Source organism: Oreochromis aureus, linkage group 20 (assembly GCF_013358895.1).
Source record: "Oreochromis aureus strain Israel breed Guangdong linkage group 20, ZZ_aureus, whole genome shotgun sequence".
Classification (NCBI taxonomy): domain Eukaryota; kingdom Metazoa; phylum Chordata; class Actinopteri; order Cichliformes; family Cichlidae; genus Oreochromis; species Oreochromis aureus.
This window is the reverse complement of record NC_052961.1, coordinates 24,707,344-24,722,024: the sequence shown is the minus strand read 5'-3', so window position 1 is coordinate 24,722,024 and position 14,681 is coordinate 24,707,344. Positions and strand designations below refer to the sequence as shown.

The window sequence follows — 14,681 nt, the reverse complement described above, 5'->3', positions numbered from 1 at the left end:
TCCAGTTTGACTCATCGTTTAAAACAGTAACTGTCTGGTTTTCAGTTTCATCATGTGCAACCCACCTCCTGATCATTTTGTCTAAAACCTGACCCGTCCACAGAGTCTCATTTCATGAAATGTGGTGTTTTTCTATGGGGAACATTTTGAGAACAGTGGCTGTAAATAGGCTTGTATTGATACTTTGGTGTTACATTCCAAGAATGTGAACGTGGAACAAAATCTAAAGTGTGCACACTGAAATGTTTCAAAATAAAGAGATGTCATTGTTTCATGAACACGGTGTTGATGATTTGTGGCAAAGCTTAAAAGGATTTAAATTATGTTCACTGCTGTCTGACTTTATGAATAAAACACCTCTTTTGTAATTTTCTTTTTAAAGACAATGCCCTCTGGTGGTAGAACAAATAACGCACAGTATACTGTCACCAGCTACAATAGGATTGTCTATTAGGGTGCTTTTTTTTTTTTTTTTTTTTTTTTTTTTTTTTTAAACTGTATTGGTACACTCAACAGTAGTTCACCTGCTAGTTAATGCAAAAATCCAATCAGCCAACCTCATGGTAACAACTAGATGGATTTACATTCAGGCTCAAGGTGACCTGCTGAAGCTCAAACTGAGCATCATAATGAAGAAAGGTGATTTAAGTGACTTTAAACAGCATGTCGTGGTGGTTGGTGCCGGATGTGTTGATCTGAGTATTTCAGAAACTGCTGATCTGCTGGGATTTTTCTCCATACAACGGTCTATAAGGTTTACAGAGACTGGTCCAAAAAAAGAGTTCAGAGGAGGAGAATGACAGACTGCTTCAAGCTGATTGGAAGGCAACAGTAACTCAAACCACCGCTTGTTACAACAAAGTATGTAGGAAAGGATCTCTGAATGCACATCAAGGTTATTATAGTTAACTAAAACTAAACCAAACATAAAATCTAAGAACTGAAAAGAATTAATTAGAAGTAATTTCCTTACTGTTAGTATCTGAGTTTAGTACAAATGTTATTAGAGCTGGACTACTGAGGACTTATTGACACTTTTGGGTGTCTACAAAAGTCAATGAGTTAACTGCTTTAAAAAAATTCTGTGTTTTTATTGTAATATCTGTACTAGTTTTCCTAGATCTTGCCTCTGACATATGCCCTTTGTGCTATAATAATTAAAAAGATCCAAACTAACGCTGAACATTTTCAAACAATAAAAACTAAGGTGAAACAAGAAAATCCTCCCCAGAGACAAACTGAAGCTAAACTGAACTAAAAAACAAAATAATCAAAATGAAATAAAAATTAAAAAAAAACTAATTAGAAAATACAAAACTACAATAACTATGACGCACATTGCAATGAACCTTAAAACGGAAAGCTACAGCAGCAGACGAGCACACTGGATGCATCTCCTGTCAGTGTGCCTGTTCTGATAACGCACCATGCCACAAAGTCCTCTCAGTTGGTTTCTTGAACATGAAAATGAGTTCACTGTACTCAAACGACCTCCACAGACACCAGACCTCAGTCCAGTAACCACAAGTCTTTTTTTTTTTTTTTTTTTTACAGGAAATTGGCACAGCCAACAAATCTGCAGCAGCTTTGTGATGCTATCATGTCAACATGGACCAAAACATCTGAGGAAAGTTTCCAGCACCTCGATGAAGGATTGAGAGGCAGTTCTGAAAGTAAAAGAGGGCCCATGAGGGTGTGCCTAATAAAGTGACAGGTGAGTGTATGTGTCTATAAAATCCTCTAAAGTTATGACAGAAGTTGTTTTTAATCCTTTATTCACTCGTTTTCACATCATTATTTTCATCAGAGAATCTAAAAGAATTTTAAAAAATAGATGTTGTCACTAAGAGAAAAGAAATCAGGCAGCTCCACCTAGGAAGCGTTTCAAAAGTTGCAAATAAGATGTGCAAATTTCAAGTCAAAGTTTTTTGATTATGTACTTCAAAGCAAGGCACCTTCATGATTCTCAATCCAGACCTGAGGAAACAGCATTAGGGTTGTTACTACAGATGCAGAAACATTCATTTCGATTGGTGGTCGGAGGTTTGATGACGAACGGTGACGAGGAGCAGCCATGTTTGGTGTTTGTCAGTTGAAGCGTCTCTACGTTAGCAACACCTGCACGTCTGAAGAGATGGATAGGAATCCCTGTTTGGGACAAAGACAGTGGTCAGCCCAAAGATGAATTCTGCTCTGAGTTACAGATTCATTCAAAGACCAAAGCGTCGGTGCTAATGTGTGATCTCCAAAAAATACCGACCTTCTCCTTCTTCAGAACTGAGTTGACCAACTGTGCGTATTTTGTCCTGAGCACAAGAAATCCTTCTCGCAGTTTCTCTGTCACAGAAAAACACAAGTCAGGAAAGGAGCAACACTGTTTCCACACAGCGAGCCTCCCCTTTGTTAGATCGAAGAGAAGGGGAAGTGCTTCGTATCTGCCCTGCGTCGCTCTAGTTTACGGAAAATGCTTGACATGATACACATTGTTTTTTAGATAAATCTCATGAAGAAGTGGAAGTAGCACAAAGTGGGAATAGCACAAAAATGAAGTATCTAAGACTCACGGTTCACTTTCACCAGTACAAACTTCCCCCCCGTCCGCGCCAGTGATTCAAGAGAGTCGGTCTGCAAAGAGAAAAACACGCTGTTGACCTGTGACCAACAGAAAATCTGCTGTTTTTACTTGTTTATTTAATTCTGCCGACATTTACCTTGAAGGTCCCCACTTCACTCGAAGCTAGGGTCAGCGTCACGCTGGAAGAAAACAGCGTCATTATTTTTAGAATGAAGTTTAAGAAGTTGAGCTCAGTTTTGCAGTTTAAAACTTGCTTATGCTTACTTATCCATCTTCACAGAGCCTTTCAGTTTTCCATCATCAATCCACAATTCACTACTGAATTTGGAGTCCTGGAACCCCAAAAAAAAGATTCAATTTCAGCAGCAGCAAATAGTAATTTCTGTTACCGTTAATCTGTCTGTAGTCGATCAGTGCTGTTAAGAAAAGGTCAGAAATCGTAAAGAATGCATGCTGCAGTTTAAGTTAGTCCAAACTTTGATATCAACCCCAAAGATAACATAGTGAGTACAGTGACGGTCCAACAAACAAAAGTACTCACAACATTGATGGTGAACACCGGGATCTGGGTACCATTGGGTAGGATGACGGAGGCCTTCGCAACAGCCTTGATGCTGGCGTTAACGGCATCAGGCTGGATGGAAAACTTTGGAGCCTCTTGGGCATGAACCAGAACACTCATCAGCATATCTGGATACATCTCGGCAAGCTGCAAAGTGAACAAGTTACAAGTGTTAACACTTTATTCTTGACTGTATCGAACTTAAAGAGAAAGTAGTATAAATAAAGCAAACTACTTCTAAGTAAGTGAGGTAACGGAGTCCTGATGAAACCAAATGAGTCCTAGATGAAGATAAAGACACAAAGATAATCATATGAACTGAATTAAAGTTTTTTTTTTTTCATACGTGCAAAGACAAAATCACACAAGAGGCCACAGAGTGTTTCATAGACTTCTCCCGGAGGTCATACTAGAAAAGGGATGTTCACCTAAGTACTTGAGACAGGCATGGAAGACATACTTCCTCTCTTAGCCCATTTGTTAAATACTTTCACTTCCACGATAGCAAAACTTAGCTGTCTTGATTTTTTAAATAATTTTTGTGACTAGTTATAGGCATAGTATATGTTTGTTTTTCAAGCTGGTTGGTTTTGCTTTTCATCTTGTATGCAAAGATGTTTTAACATATCTGCTTAAACGTCTTTACATAGAAGCTTCTGAATGAATGACAAATGTAACGTGTTCGTTGGTGTCAGACAGATCGGTCTGAGGATTTCACAAACTGCTGATCTGCTGGGATTTTCCAGCATAACCATGTCGAAGGTTTACGTGAATGATATGAAAAAATTGTCTGAAAAAGAGAACAGAGAACAGTGAACTATGCCCACAGTCACCAAATCTCCTTCCAACAGAACATCCAACAGCCGGGATAGGCTCCTACCTTCAATCCTACATTGAAAGCAGCTGACTCAGTCTTTTAGACATGTCAATCAATCCTCATCAGACACTGTAATAAACATTTTACAAAATTGACTCTACAAATTGTTATTTTATTTTAGTTGGGGTTAAAAATGTTTACAAAATTAGTTTACATTTTACAAGTTTTTTTTAAATGTTTTCCTACTAAAATGTTTTTTCTAGCTTTAGTTTTTCATTTAGTTTTAGTTAACCATATCCACCTTGGTCAGTGTGCTCTGAGAACTTTAAACGTGAAAACTAATTGAAAAATCAATCTGAGAGAATGCAATCGTGTTTGAAGTATCGTTGTTTTGCAGGGTGAACATCATCATGTAGTGTTTCTGGGATTACTTTTCCCTAGCACAGACAGACTTACCTTAGGAATGAATTTTCCCAATGAGGTGGTATTTAAGTGCACTGGAGATATCGGAGGGATCTGAGAGGATAAAATAACGTCTCTTAACCACACACTTCACCTAAAACTTGAACTGTTTTGCTTTTAACTGTCTTTTATTTTTAGTATGTGTGTTCACTTACCATGCTGTCAGTGATGAGGAGCTGAAGCAATTTAGCCGAGAAGTATGCATAGGAGGCAGAGTTCAGAGTGAAATCAGACATGCCCACTGACAGCATGTAGCTCGGCTCGTCCGGCATGGTGAAAGGCTGGGCCTCAAAGGGAGGCTCGGCAGGAGTTTTGATGTTGTAAAACTCCCCCTTTAATTAAAAAAAAAAGATCAAATAAAACTAAATATCATCGTTTTGAAATTCTTATTCCTTTCTCAATATTTTTTCATAAGCTTTCATTATAAAATCTAGATGCATATGTTGGCATGTAGATGAACTGTTATCAGAAGCCCGGGACATTAACATAGAAACTTGTATATGTGTATCCTTACCTTAAGACCCACATTCACACTTGAAGCACCGATGATGGGGACGTCAGTGAGAGGAAGGGCAAGAGTGAGAACTTCATTCACATCGACTGAAACTGAGCAGAGTGAAAAAAAAGTGGTATTCCTTTATACATTTGAAATGCTGTTATTTCAATATTCTGTTCACTAATTTGTGGCCCATGGTTTTCCTCTTTGTAATTAGGAGCTGCAGTACCGTTCATGACATGTAGATGGTCCTCAAAGCTTTCAATGTTTCCTTCCACACCGGGGCACAGCTAGGGAGAAAACACAGCAAAGTCCTGGTGTTTTAACACCACATTTCAGTGAACATTATGTGACGATCATACAGAAAAGCTCAAGCATCCACTAACACATGCGATGAAGCTGTAGGGGAGCACTCACTCTTTTCTGTATTTCATCTCTGATCCGTCCCTTGAAGTGTTTCACAAAAGGTTGGAAGATGACACTATTCACAAATAGAAAGCCAAGGTTTACATCATACATGAAATCCCCACCACCGCCCCGTGTCTCCCTGTTTCGGCTCTACTGTACCTGGCTCCACCATGAAATTCTATGTCCACATCTCCAACCTGAGAGTGACAGCTGAGGCTGCTGACAGACGGATGCCCGTCAGGTTCTTTCCCCAGCTGCACCACAGAGGTCACATCTACGTTATATATAGCCATATCAAACGTCCCGCCGTCGTGTCTGGATATACAAAATACAAACACAGTGCATTGTTGGTGCTGGTGAACATTTATTCACACAACATCTGCTTTCAAAGGCACTGAAACATCTGTCACTTGTGCATATGTGGCAGATAGCTATCTTACAACAGGCATCTGATAGAGTTTATAAAATAGGCCTCGTGTTTAATATAGATGTGAAATGTTCCCTCCTTATTTCTCTGCTTAGAGAACATTCAAATGTGTTACATGGAAACTACGTTTGGAAAAGCATCAGTAGATTAAAGCTGTAATTAATATATGGGTTTAGCGCTGTAAGTTACTCTAACACTCTGTTGTTACACGATAAAACAGAAATGATCACAAGTTTTGTAAACAGCCTAAAATACAGATGATAAGCTTTCAGGTTTAACATAACTCGGATGCCAGCTGTGTTAGAAAAGGCGAGGGGCAAACCTAAATGCAAAGTCACCAAAATTCTCTCACCTCACCTGCCAGAGACTATCTTTAAAAACACACTATAGCTTCAAACACTAACTATAGTATCACTTCCTCATTTATACTTCATGTCCGCTTCTGTACATTACAGATTTAAATCACAATATAGTCAGTGGTTTAAAAAAAAAAAAATTATGTGTTAAAAGGGACGATCAGATTGTCTCACATGTTTTGTTTTTTTGTTTTTTGGATGATGATTTGTTTTGTACCCAAATGGAACATGTTAAGAAATTACCCTCTATAATCCTACTGTACAAAGCTTGTATTTTACACGTAGAAAACTCACATTATGCCAAAATGTGTTCTCCAACCGCCTGTTATTGCAATAGAGAGGTCTGAGATGGTTGTCTGGAATCCTGGGGGATTCTGAAGGAACTTGACAGAAGGCTCTGGTAAGTCACATTTTACTATGGTGATGCTAGATCGCAAAGGGAGAGCAAAGACAAACATGAGGTCACAGAGCTGAGGAATATCAGAATTGTGAGTGAAATAAAGACTCCTGCTGGCTAACTTACATGTGGAGAAATTTTAATAACAAATGCTGATTCCTTCTATAGAGGATATTTTAGATTCTTAGATTTTGTACTTGTAGAACATGAAATGCAATCCTACCCTGTTAGAGTGTAGTCAACGTTCCCAAATATGATGTGAACACTCCCGGTGATGTCAGGGAAAGTGATTTTACTCAACCTTTCCTGAATCCATCCTGCAGCTTCATGCTTTCCTGGGACAAACAGCACTTGCATGAAATTTCAGTTGCTATGAATAAAACTGACTTATTAACAGACTTGTGTTTACACAACCTTAACAGCTAAGTGAAAGCAAGCGCTGAGCCCACATGTCCTTACCGTACTGAAGCCCCTTGTTGGTCAGGACAACTTGCACTGCAGGATTTTCTCCACAAACGCAGGAGAGGAGGCCGAGCACTACTGTCACAGATAGAAGCATTTTCCTCTGCTGTTTGTGGTGCAAACAAACAGTGCTGCTGTCAAAGACATTTACATTTTGGTGTGGGAAAGTAAACTCTTAACTCAAACGTGCACAGCAAACCTGTTGAGATAGATCACACAGATATCATACCTGAAATGCGGGATGAACTTGCCAAATTCAGCTCTTCAGAGTTGCTCTGCTTGTGCAAACAAGTCGCCTCAGCCTCTCTGTGCTGTCTTTCTGCTTTAAGTTCCTGTGTCACTGAGAAGTGAAACTCACAGACATCTAACAATACCCCGTCCCCTCCTGCACTCTGTTTATGTCGGTGTGAGAAAGAGGAAGCAGTTGTTTGATTCTGCCCTGTCTGCATTCAAAACACGGGTGGTACCGTTTCTAAGAAAACTAATTTAGATTAAGCCAAATATGATTGATGAGCAGAAAGAAAATTTCCCCTCCATCTGCACTGGAAGCACAGCAGCCATAACCAGTCATTTTTGGAGGTAGATTAAAAGTATTCTTTAAAACAAAAAAGTCACTGTACCAACATCCTCATTCTCAGAATAAATGCAAATCATAGCTGCATGCTTATAAAAGGAAGTGAAATTTATCTGTTGACTTTTAGATTATTTAACTTTTAAGTTAAACAACAATCATGCTCAGATTGATCACATCTACAACAGGATTAATAGCAAATGCGCCATGTTTTCCCACTGTTTGCTACTTGCAGTTTTATAGGTTTATGCTGTCTGTCATGAACTGATTATACTGGAAAAGGCAGAAATGTACCTCCACCCCACTTTCAGTGCCTCCACTTCACATTGTGAAAAGGAGAAGCGCCAACAACTTATTCTTAATGGGGAAGTTTAGCAGAGGTCCATGTAAATAAAGAAGAGAAAAGGTAAGAAAAGATTGAAATCACCAGCCATAAAATATCTCATTTATTTATCTCTTGATTCAACAAATACTCTTTTGTCTCACACACCATGATTAGTTCCATTAATTCACAACTGACAAGTTCAATAGGAACAGAATATTATCAGACATTTTTTTTTGTTCTCCATATATAACACAGTTAGGACCCACTTGCTTGCACTTGAAGTCACGTCATCCAGAATGACACTTGAAACACCAAGAAAACAAACAGCAAGGACTACTATAGGCATAAAAATGAAAAGGAACAAACAAAAAAACAAACACAAAACCAAAAACCGACTGGAAAAAAAATCATTCTGTTCAAACCACTACACACAAGTTATTCATGGTTTATGGTGCACCATCTGATCGGATCGGTGCTTTAGTCTTGTATTTTCTCTGAAGTGGGGGGTTACTGATATCTAGCAGTTCAACAAACCAGTAAGAACATAATCACTCCATTGTTTTTCCACATATTTCATTCCCCAGATATAAACACTACACGCACACAGTTAGACCCGTGCTGGGCTTTTTAACTGGATCTTTGCATGAAGACTGACACTTGACAGGCTTTTTAAAATGCCTGCATATTCATTCACCCCCTATCATGCAGGAGGTTGTGTTCCTCTGTCCAGTTAAAGAAACACGTTTTCTGGAATGAGTAGACTACTTTACACTATGACTGTAGAGTTTATTATTGCACATTATCACGAAGGCAAAAATAATAAAATAAAAAAAGATGTACATTTCACACAAATAATCCTCCTCAAGAGATTATGCCAAGTTCTCAGTGCGGTGTTTTCGTCAGGAGTGTGTTATTTTAGGACAATTGCCCTTCACAGGCCCTCTCTGAAGTTCTCAGTCGTGGATGTCGTACCTGAACGCCTCTATGAGACCTTCGATGGAATGGATGAAACCAGATATGGCACATATGCCCCCAATGATGAAAATGGAAACGTCGAAGAAGACGTGGTGCCACAGGAGGTTTCTCCATTGGAGCTTTAGGTGGAAGAGGCTTGGCAAGAGGAAGCACAGGCCAGCACCGGTGAGGCTCCCAGTTAAGCCCATAAGAAGGGCGAAATGGGGGACAAAGACAGCCATAAGCAAGGTAAAGACCACCAGGGCAACTCTGAGGCCCAGGCCCCATGATTTCAACTGCCCTCCGGGGCCGTAGCAGTCTGGAAAGAGGGCTCTCCCACCATCCTGGAACAAAGATTTCTCTAGAACTTCAACCGCAGCAAAGAACGGCAGAGGGTAAGAAAGCAATGCCTTGGAGACAAGGAAGAGATTCACCACAGCCCGGATCGTTGAAGGCAGGTTATCCGTGATGACCTCTTTGGTGGCATCTGCCCATGTCAAGTAGGCCACCAGGGCGAAGAGGCCCTTGAGGACGCAGGCTGCAATGTGAGTCCAGTCCATCATGCAGTGGAACTCACTGGGCTTCTGCATGTTTCCCTCCAGCGACGGGAGGAAGATCTGGGAGGTGTAGCTGAACACGATGATGCCGATGGAAATGGGGAATTTCTTCACATCGATGTAAAACTTGACCTTCTCCCAGGCCCACTCTCGAGCCCTGGAGAGGCAGTAGGCAATCACCAGGATGTTGATGACGAAGTGGGCCAGCGTGCAGAGCAAGCTGAACTTGGACACGGCCTTGAGGTTCTTCAGGAACGCGCACGGCAGGAGCGCGGCCGTGGCCACGACAGACCAGGCTTTCTGGGAAACCGGAAACCCCGGGAAGCTGTTGTACATCAAGTTTCCGCTGACCACCACGTAAAGAATGCACGTCATGACCAGCTCGATGATCTGAGCCACGTTCACGACGTGGCCGCCCAGGGCCGGGAAGCGGGGCGCGCAGCAGGCGTTCGCGATGTCCACGTAGGAGTCCCTCACGCGCACTTTAATGCCGTCCTCGTTCTCTTCGTACAGACACGCAATGAGGATTTTGCCGGTGTAGCAGCACACCACAGCCGCGAAGATGATGAGAAAGAGGCCGAGGTAGCCGCCGTGGAGGATGGCGTACGGGAGGCCGAGGACAAACATGCCCTGCGGAAAGACAAGCGCAGTTAAGTGGTAATGGACGAGACCCACATCGCAGTGACAGGCCGAGCTAACCCAGGCATGCAAGGACCAGCTCGTCTTATATAATAACAGCCTAAATTTATATTTAAAAATAACTCAACAGGAAAAATTGTCACCACAGATTATTTTAAATTAGACTGCAATAATATGTCCGATACCTGATCTGTACTAAATAATAGATCGAATTAAAGCGTTTAAGGAAAATTCCAAAACGAATTTTCAAATTCATTTGATTCAGCTTTTTAATTTGATGGAGGCTCTGATAAGCACGTGGGTGCTATTCAGCCTCCAGGCTATCAAAGTCAAGCAGATCCCGCCTGCAGCTCCACTGATAAAAAGATTTGAATAAATACATTTTAAGACCCACTCACTGCAACGGATTTACGCACAAACCACGAATTCGAGGTGAAGCCGAAGCTTGGATCTAACTGATAAAATGTAGCTTAACGGGCCCTTTACATTTGAAACCTTTTATAGTTTCATCGCACAAAATTAAAGGTGACTAACTCTAATTTTGGCTTGTGGGGAATTATTTGCATCCCCTGAGCATCATCCTATTTTTCCAGCTTAAATATTAAATGTGAAAATATGAAGTCTTCAAGGTGACTTTATGTGCGGTTGCAGGCCTAATATGGCCGTGCAGCACATGGTATTTTTGCACTCACGCGTGCAGGAAGCCAGTAATCACGGCGTACCTGAATGGCGTTGGTGACGTTCCAGCCAGCTTCCCATGACGTGATTTTTGGCTTGTCTTCTTCCAGAGAGCCTGCTGTCTTCAGGGACGAGGGCCTCGGCCCGGTGCCGTCTCTCTGGTAGTGGCTGTCTCCCTCCAGCTCCCCATCTCCCTCCATCTGCCCCCCTTCCTCTTCTCCTTGAAGGACATCCATCTGCATCCCTTGCCTGTAGTCATAATCCAAGTCGTCGCACTCCGCGAAACCCAAACCCTCCTCGTCCGTGGCGGCCTGGAAGCCCAGTCTGGCGAACACCCCGCTGACCTTGGCCTGAGATTTGTTGGACACCGTGTGGGCCGCATTGGTCAGTTTGTTGGTGAGCTTGTGTCGGATTAGGTGAGCCATCTCTTTCCGAAAGAAAATCCGTTCTTCAGTTAAATAGGACGCGTAAAAAGCGCAGATTCAGGTGTATGCAGGGCAATTTCTTTGATTGTTTTACTTTTTTTTACCCGCTACAGTGAAACCATGCCTGTTGCCTCTTCGATGTGACTGCAAAATAAACTAACCAGCATTCTAACGGCTGCCTAACCGATTTACCCAAAGCTTAAAAAATATCCTCAGCTGCTTTTCTTGGCTTGTTTATCCATATTACCTCCCTTAATAAAAACACTCCTAGGCATCTGCCTCAACGAAGAAGCGCCTCAGAACAGACACAAAACGAAAAAATATTTCCATTCGTCGTTAAAAATGTCAATTTTGCATTTTTTCCTCCCCACATACACAAAGCAGTCCTCTCAGTTTGGAGTCTTGTTGGTGACAACGTGAGCGCAGGAATCTCCGCATCACCCAGAGAGGGAGAGAGGGAGCAAGAGGGGCGTGCACGTGTCCGCACAGAGTGCCAGTGTAAGGCTCGCGCGCAGCACAACTGTCACGGGTGGCGTGGAGAGACATAGATAGAGAGAGAGGGAGAGATTGAATCTCTCATCTGGGGTTGACCGACCGAGTGATCACGAGAATAAAAGCGTTCAGGCCATTTAAATACATCAGTGTCACAGAAGTGCGCCTGACATCACGCATGAATGAAAACACCAGACATTTCACCTGCTCATCCCGTCAACAGGTCCACGGACACCGATACCAACAAACGGCGGGTGTGATGTCCTTTGTGATGGCGAAATAAACCTCCACCCTTTATCCAAATCTGCTGCTATGTGGCTGTGTAAAAATGACTGAATTGGAAAGAGTTTCCGAGTGCTCGTCTGGACGTCTGGAATACCTCAAATACGCCGATATGACAAATAAACAATGTAGTACAAAGGCGTGAATAATCGCGATATTTTGCTTTAAAAACTAAATTAAATAAAAAAAATTGTCTCTTCCAACACTTGAAATCTATCCTAATTTTGTGAAATGAAGCACGATGACTGCGCCATATCTCCCTATATCAATCGACACAGCGCACAGCGAATTTTCTGTTTTCTGTAAAAGCCAAAAGGCCCCACCCAGCGTGCCACCTTTAATATTTTTTATGTTCCTACATAAAACATGTTTTTTTAACAACAAAAAATATCGATGAATATTACACATTTCCATGTGTAATGAAAACAGAAGAGGTGAGAGAAACGAAGCATGTAAATTTGAGGCAAATATTGAAATGAGTGAAACTTAAATATATCTCAGGGTTTATTTGTGTGTTTCGCGCACGCACACAGCAACAGACTTTGCGTTTCCTGCCAGCAGCTCTACTCCAGATGAGCGTGATCAGCAGGCTGGGGGAAGGATGCAACTCGTTGCGCATCCTGCTGCAGGCCAGTTGCTGAATGCGCACCACGGACAGTTCCGAGGACAGCTCCACGGACAGCTCCACAATCACACAGAAAATATGTACCAAACAAGCAGTCGTTAAAATGTAACACAACACGGGCAACATCGAATATACACAATAACTATTTTCTCTCGGTGAGCTGCTTTCTCCACCTCAGATGTGATCAAGCGCCCTTAGGCGACTGTTGTTGTGATTTGGCGCTGTATAAATAAAATTGAATTGAATTGAATCCTTGCGAATACGAAGCATTCCGTAATTTGCTGTGACAAGACAGCAAAACTGCCATCATATTTTTGCCTCTGTGGCAAAAACGTAGCCCTCCGTGGCAGGAAGGCTGAAAAATATAGACATTCTTCCTGAGCTGTGATTTTTGAGCTTCTAAAATATGAACAATCTTTGTGACGCCTGTTTACAACTGTGATTAAATTGATTGCAATTGTGATGATCTGAAAAGAACAAACCATTGCGAAACACAGGCCCAAATGTTTTAACGAGCATCATTACAAGAAAAAAAAAACAAAACGGGCGAGAGATCTAAATTTAGAAACGAGCCAGAGGACAGTAAAAGTTCCGCATATTTTCATGCTTGGCTTGAGCTGCTTTGCCAGCTGCTATTTGTGTTCAGGCCAACACAGTTTTTGTTAGTGAGTATGTGTCATCGTGTCTGAGTGTGTGTGTGTGTGTGTAGGACGGTGAGGAGCTAGGATGAGACCTTGAGGCGCTTCTCCCTCCCCCATGACACGCGCAGTCCCCGGGCTAACGCCGGGACAGAGGATCGCTGCAAATGTCACACACGGGCGCGGGCGCGCACACGAGTGCAAACACGCAGCTCTGGTACATTCAGCTCCATCCGAAATAAAAACTCGCTGCTTCCACTCGAAAATAATATCAGTAACAGTGAAACAGATTAAAAAGGGAAATAAAAGTGATAAAATAAAAGCCCGGATTAAATCCTGTCGAACAGGATAGATTTATATTTCGCTTCCCCTTGAAGGAAATAAATCGATTTTCAGTCTGACTTTTTTTTTTCTTTCAAACTGAGCTACTTTAACACTGGCTTCTGGGGCGAGCAGTTTAGCTTCCAGGCTACAAAGAGAAGGATTAATTCAGACTCCGTGTGTGTGTGTGTAGGCCTGAAATAGGAGAGGCTCACAGCCCCGTCTAACAGCCGTGCAGTGCTGACTGGGAGCAATAATCTCTGATAGTTGCCATGGCCACAGTAATTGGACAGGGTGTGTGCGCGTGTGCTTTGAGATTTCGGAGAAAAGAGATTTTTTTCAGCAGCGGTCGGGTTTTTTTTCTGTCTGAAGGCTTAAATCGAAGCTTTTCCTTCATTAATGTATTAATTAAAGCTGCACTGTTGAGAAACAAACAGACATTTTTATACGCCGCTGCATAAACCCATATCAGGCAACACTGACCCACTGATTCTGATCATGTTGGTTAGAAGTTAAATAGAAATCATAAAATTGAGGGGAAAAAATCAGAAATAAACACAGAAAAAAAAATCATGAATATTATTAATATGTGACTGTGAATATATTTTAGACCCAGTGTCTCACATGTTGTTTCGAGTCCACCTCTGGTAAGTAAAGGAGTGAGGGAATGTAGGCAGTGGATCAAACCACTGTGAGGCGTTTCATGGGGAGGTCAAACCGCACTGTTCTTTTTTAAAAAAATCTATAATTAGCACAAAGTATTTCAGTGCATTTTATTTTTATTTATTTTATTTTGTAACATTGTGGAGCTCAAAATGATGATTTGCAGCAACGGAAGCGGAAAACACGGTTTCACCGTTTGTGGGTTTTTTGTCCCCCCCCCAAAAGTCGGATCTTGTTCCCTTCTATGACTGTAATTTCTGCACATGGCTCCACTGAAAATTACACTCATTACTACTTGGTTTTGTTACACACCTCACTTAAACCCCAGCAACACACTCATGCTTATTTCAAGATTTTTATTCTACAATGACACACGGGCAGATTCGTCTGAAAGAACAGAGTTTGCGGCAGTTATTCGACCACACTATTTTGGCCTGTGTGGAAATACAAAGTTGGATGGGCCTATCGTGACTAATTCTGGTGGCTGTGAATGGACAGGTGCTTTTCAGGGCGGGGTTTGCGAATGAGCACGTCCTTCTACAGCTTTGC

General features: G+C 41.7%; 2 protein-coding genes across 4 annotated transcripts; both read right to left on the bottom strand.

The window, feature by feature from the left end:
• Positions 1-1,746: 1,746 nt before the first annotated feature.
• bpifcl (BPI fold containing family C, like) lies at positions 1,747-7,347 on the bottom strand. Of its 3 annotated transcripts, none has more exons than XM_031738204.2 (16): positions 7,192-7,347; positions 6,960-7,093; positions 6,724-6,835; positions 6,398-6,529; positions 5,480-5,635; positions 5,330-5,393; positions 5,142-5,202; positions 4,931-5,022; positions 4,572-4,748; positions 4,411-4,470; positions 3,117-3,284; positions 2,840-2,907; positions 2,712-2,754; positions 2,565-2,625; positions 2,261-2,337; positions 1,747-2,148 (listed from the first exon to the last, which is right to left on the bottom strand). In XM_031738204.2, exons 2-16 carry the CDS (start codon positions 7,057-7,059, stop codon positions 2,104-2,106), a joined length of 1,416 nt encoding a protein of 471 aa, XP_031594064.1. In that variant the 5' UTR covers positions 7,060-7,093; positions 7,192-7,347; the 3' UTR covers positions 1,747-2,103. The 3 variants fall into 3 exon arrangements, with proteins under 3 accessions (XP_031594064.1, XP_031594063.1, XP_031594065.1); XM_031738203.2 differs by having other exon boundaries at positions 6,960-7,068; positions 7,192-7,343; XM_031738205.2 differs by having other exon boundaries at positions 6,960-7,096; positions 7,192-7,335.
• A 619-nt stretch (positions 7,348-7,966) lies between these two features.
• LOC116318958 (vesicular inhibitory amino acid transporter-like) lies at positions 7,967-11,496 on the bottom strand. The gene is made up of 2 exons (XM_031738147.2): positions 10,731-11,496; positions 7,967-9,999 (listed from the first exon to the last, which is right to left on the bottom strand). Exons 1-2 carry the CDS (start codon positions 11,109-11,111, stop codon positions 8,812-8,814), a joined length of 1,569 nt encoding a protein of 522 aa, XP_031594007.1. The 5' UTR covers positions 11,112-11,496; the 3' UTR covers positions 7,967-8,811.
• Between the last annotated feature and the right edge of the window lie 3,185 nt (positions 11,497-14,681).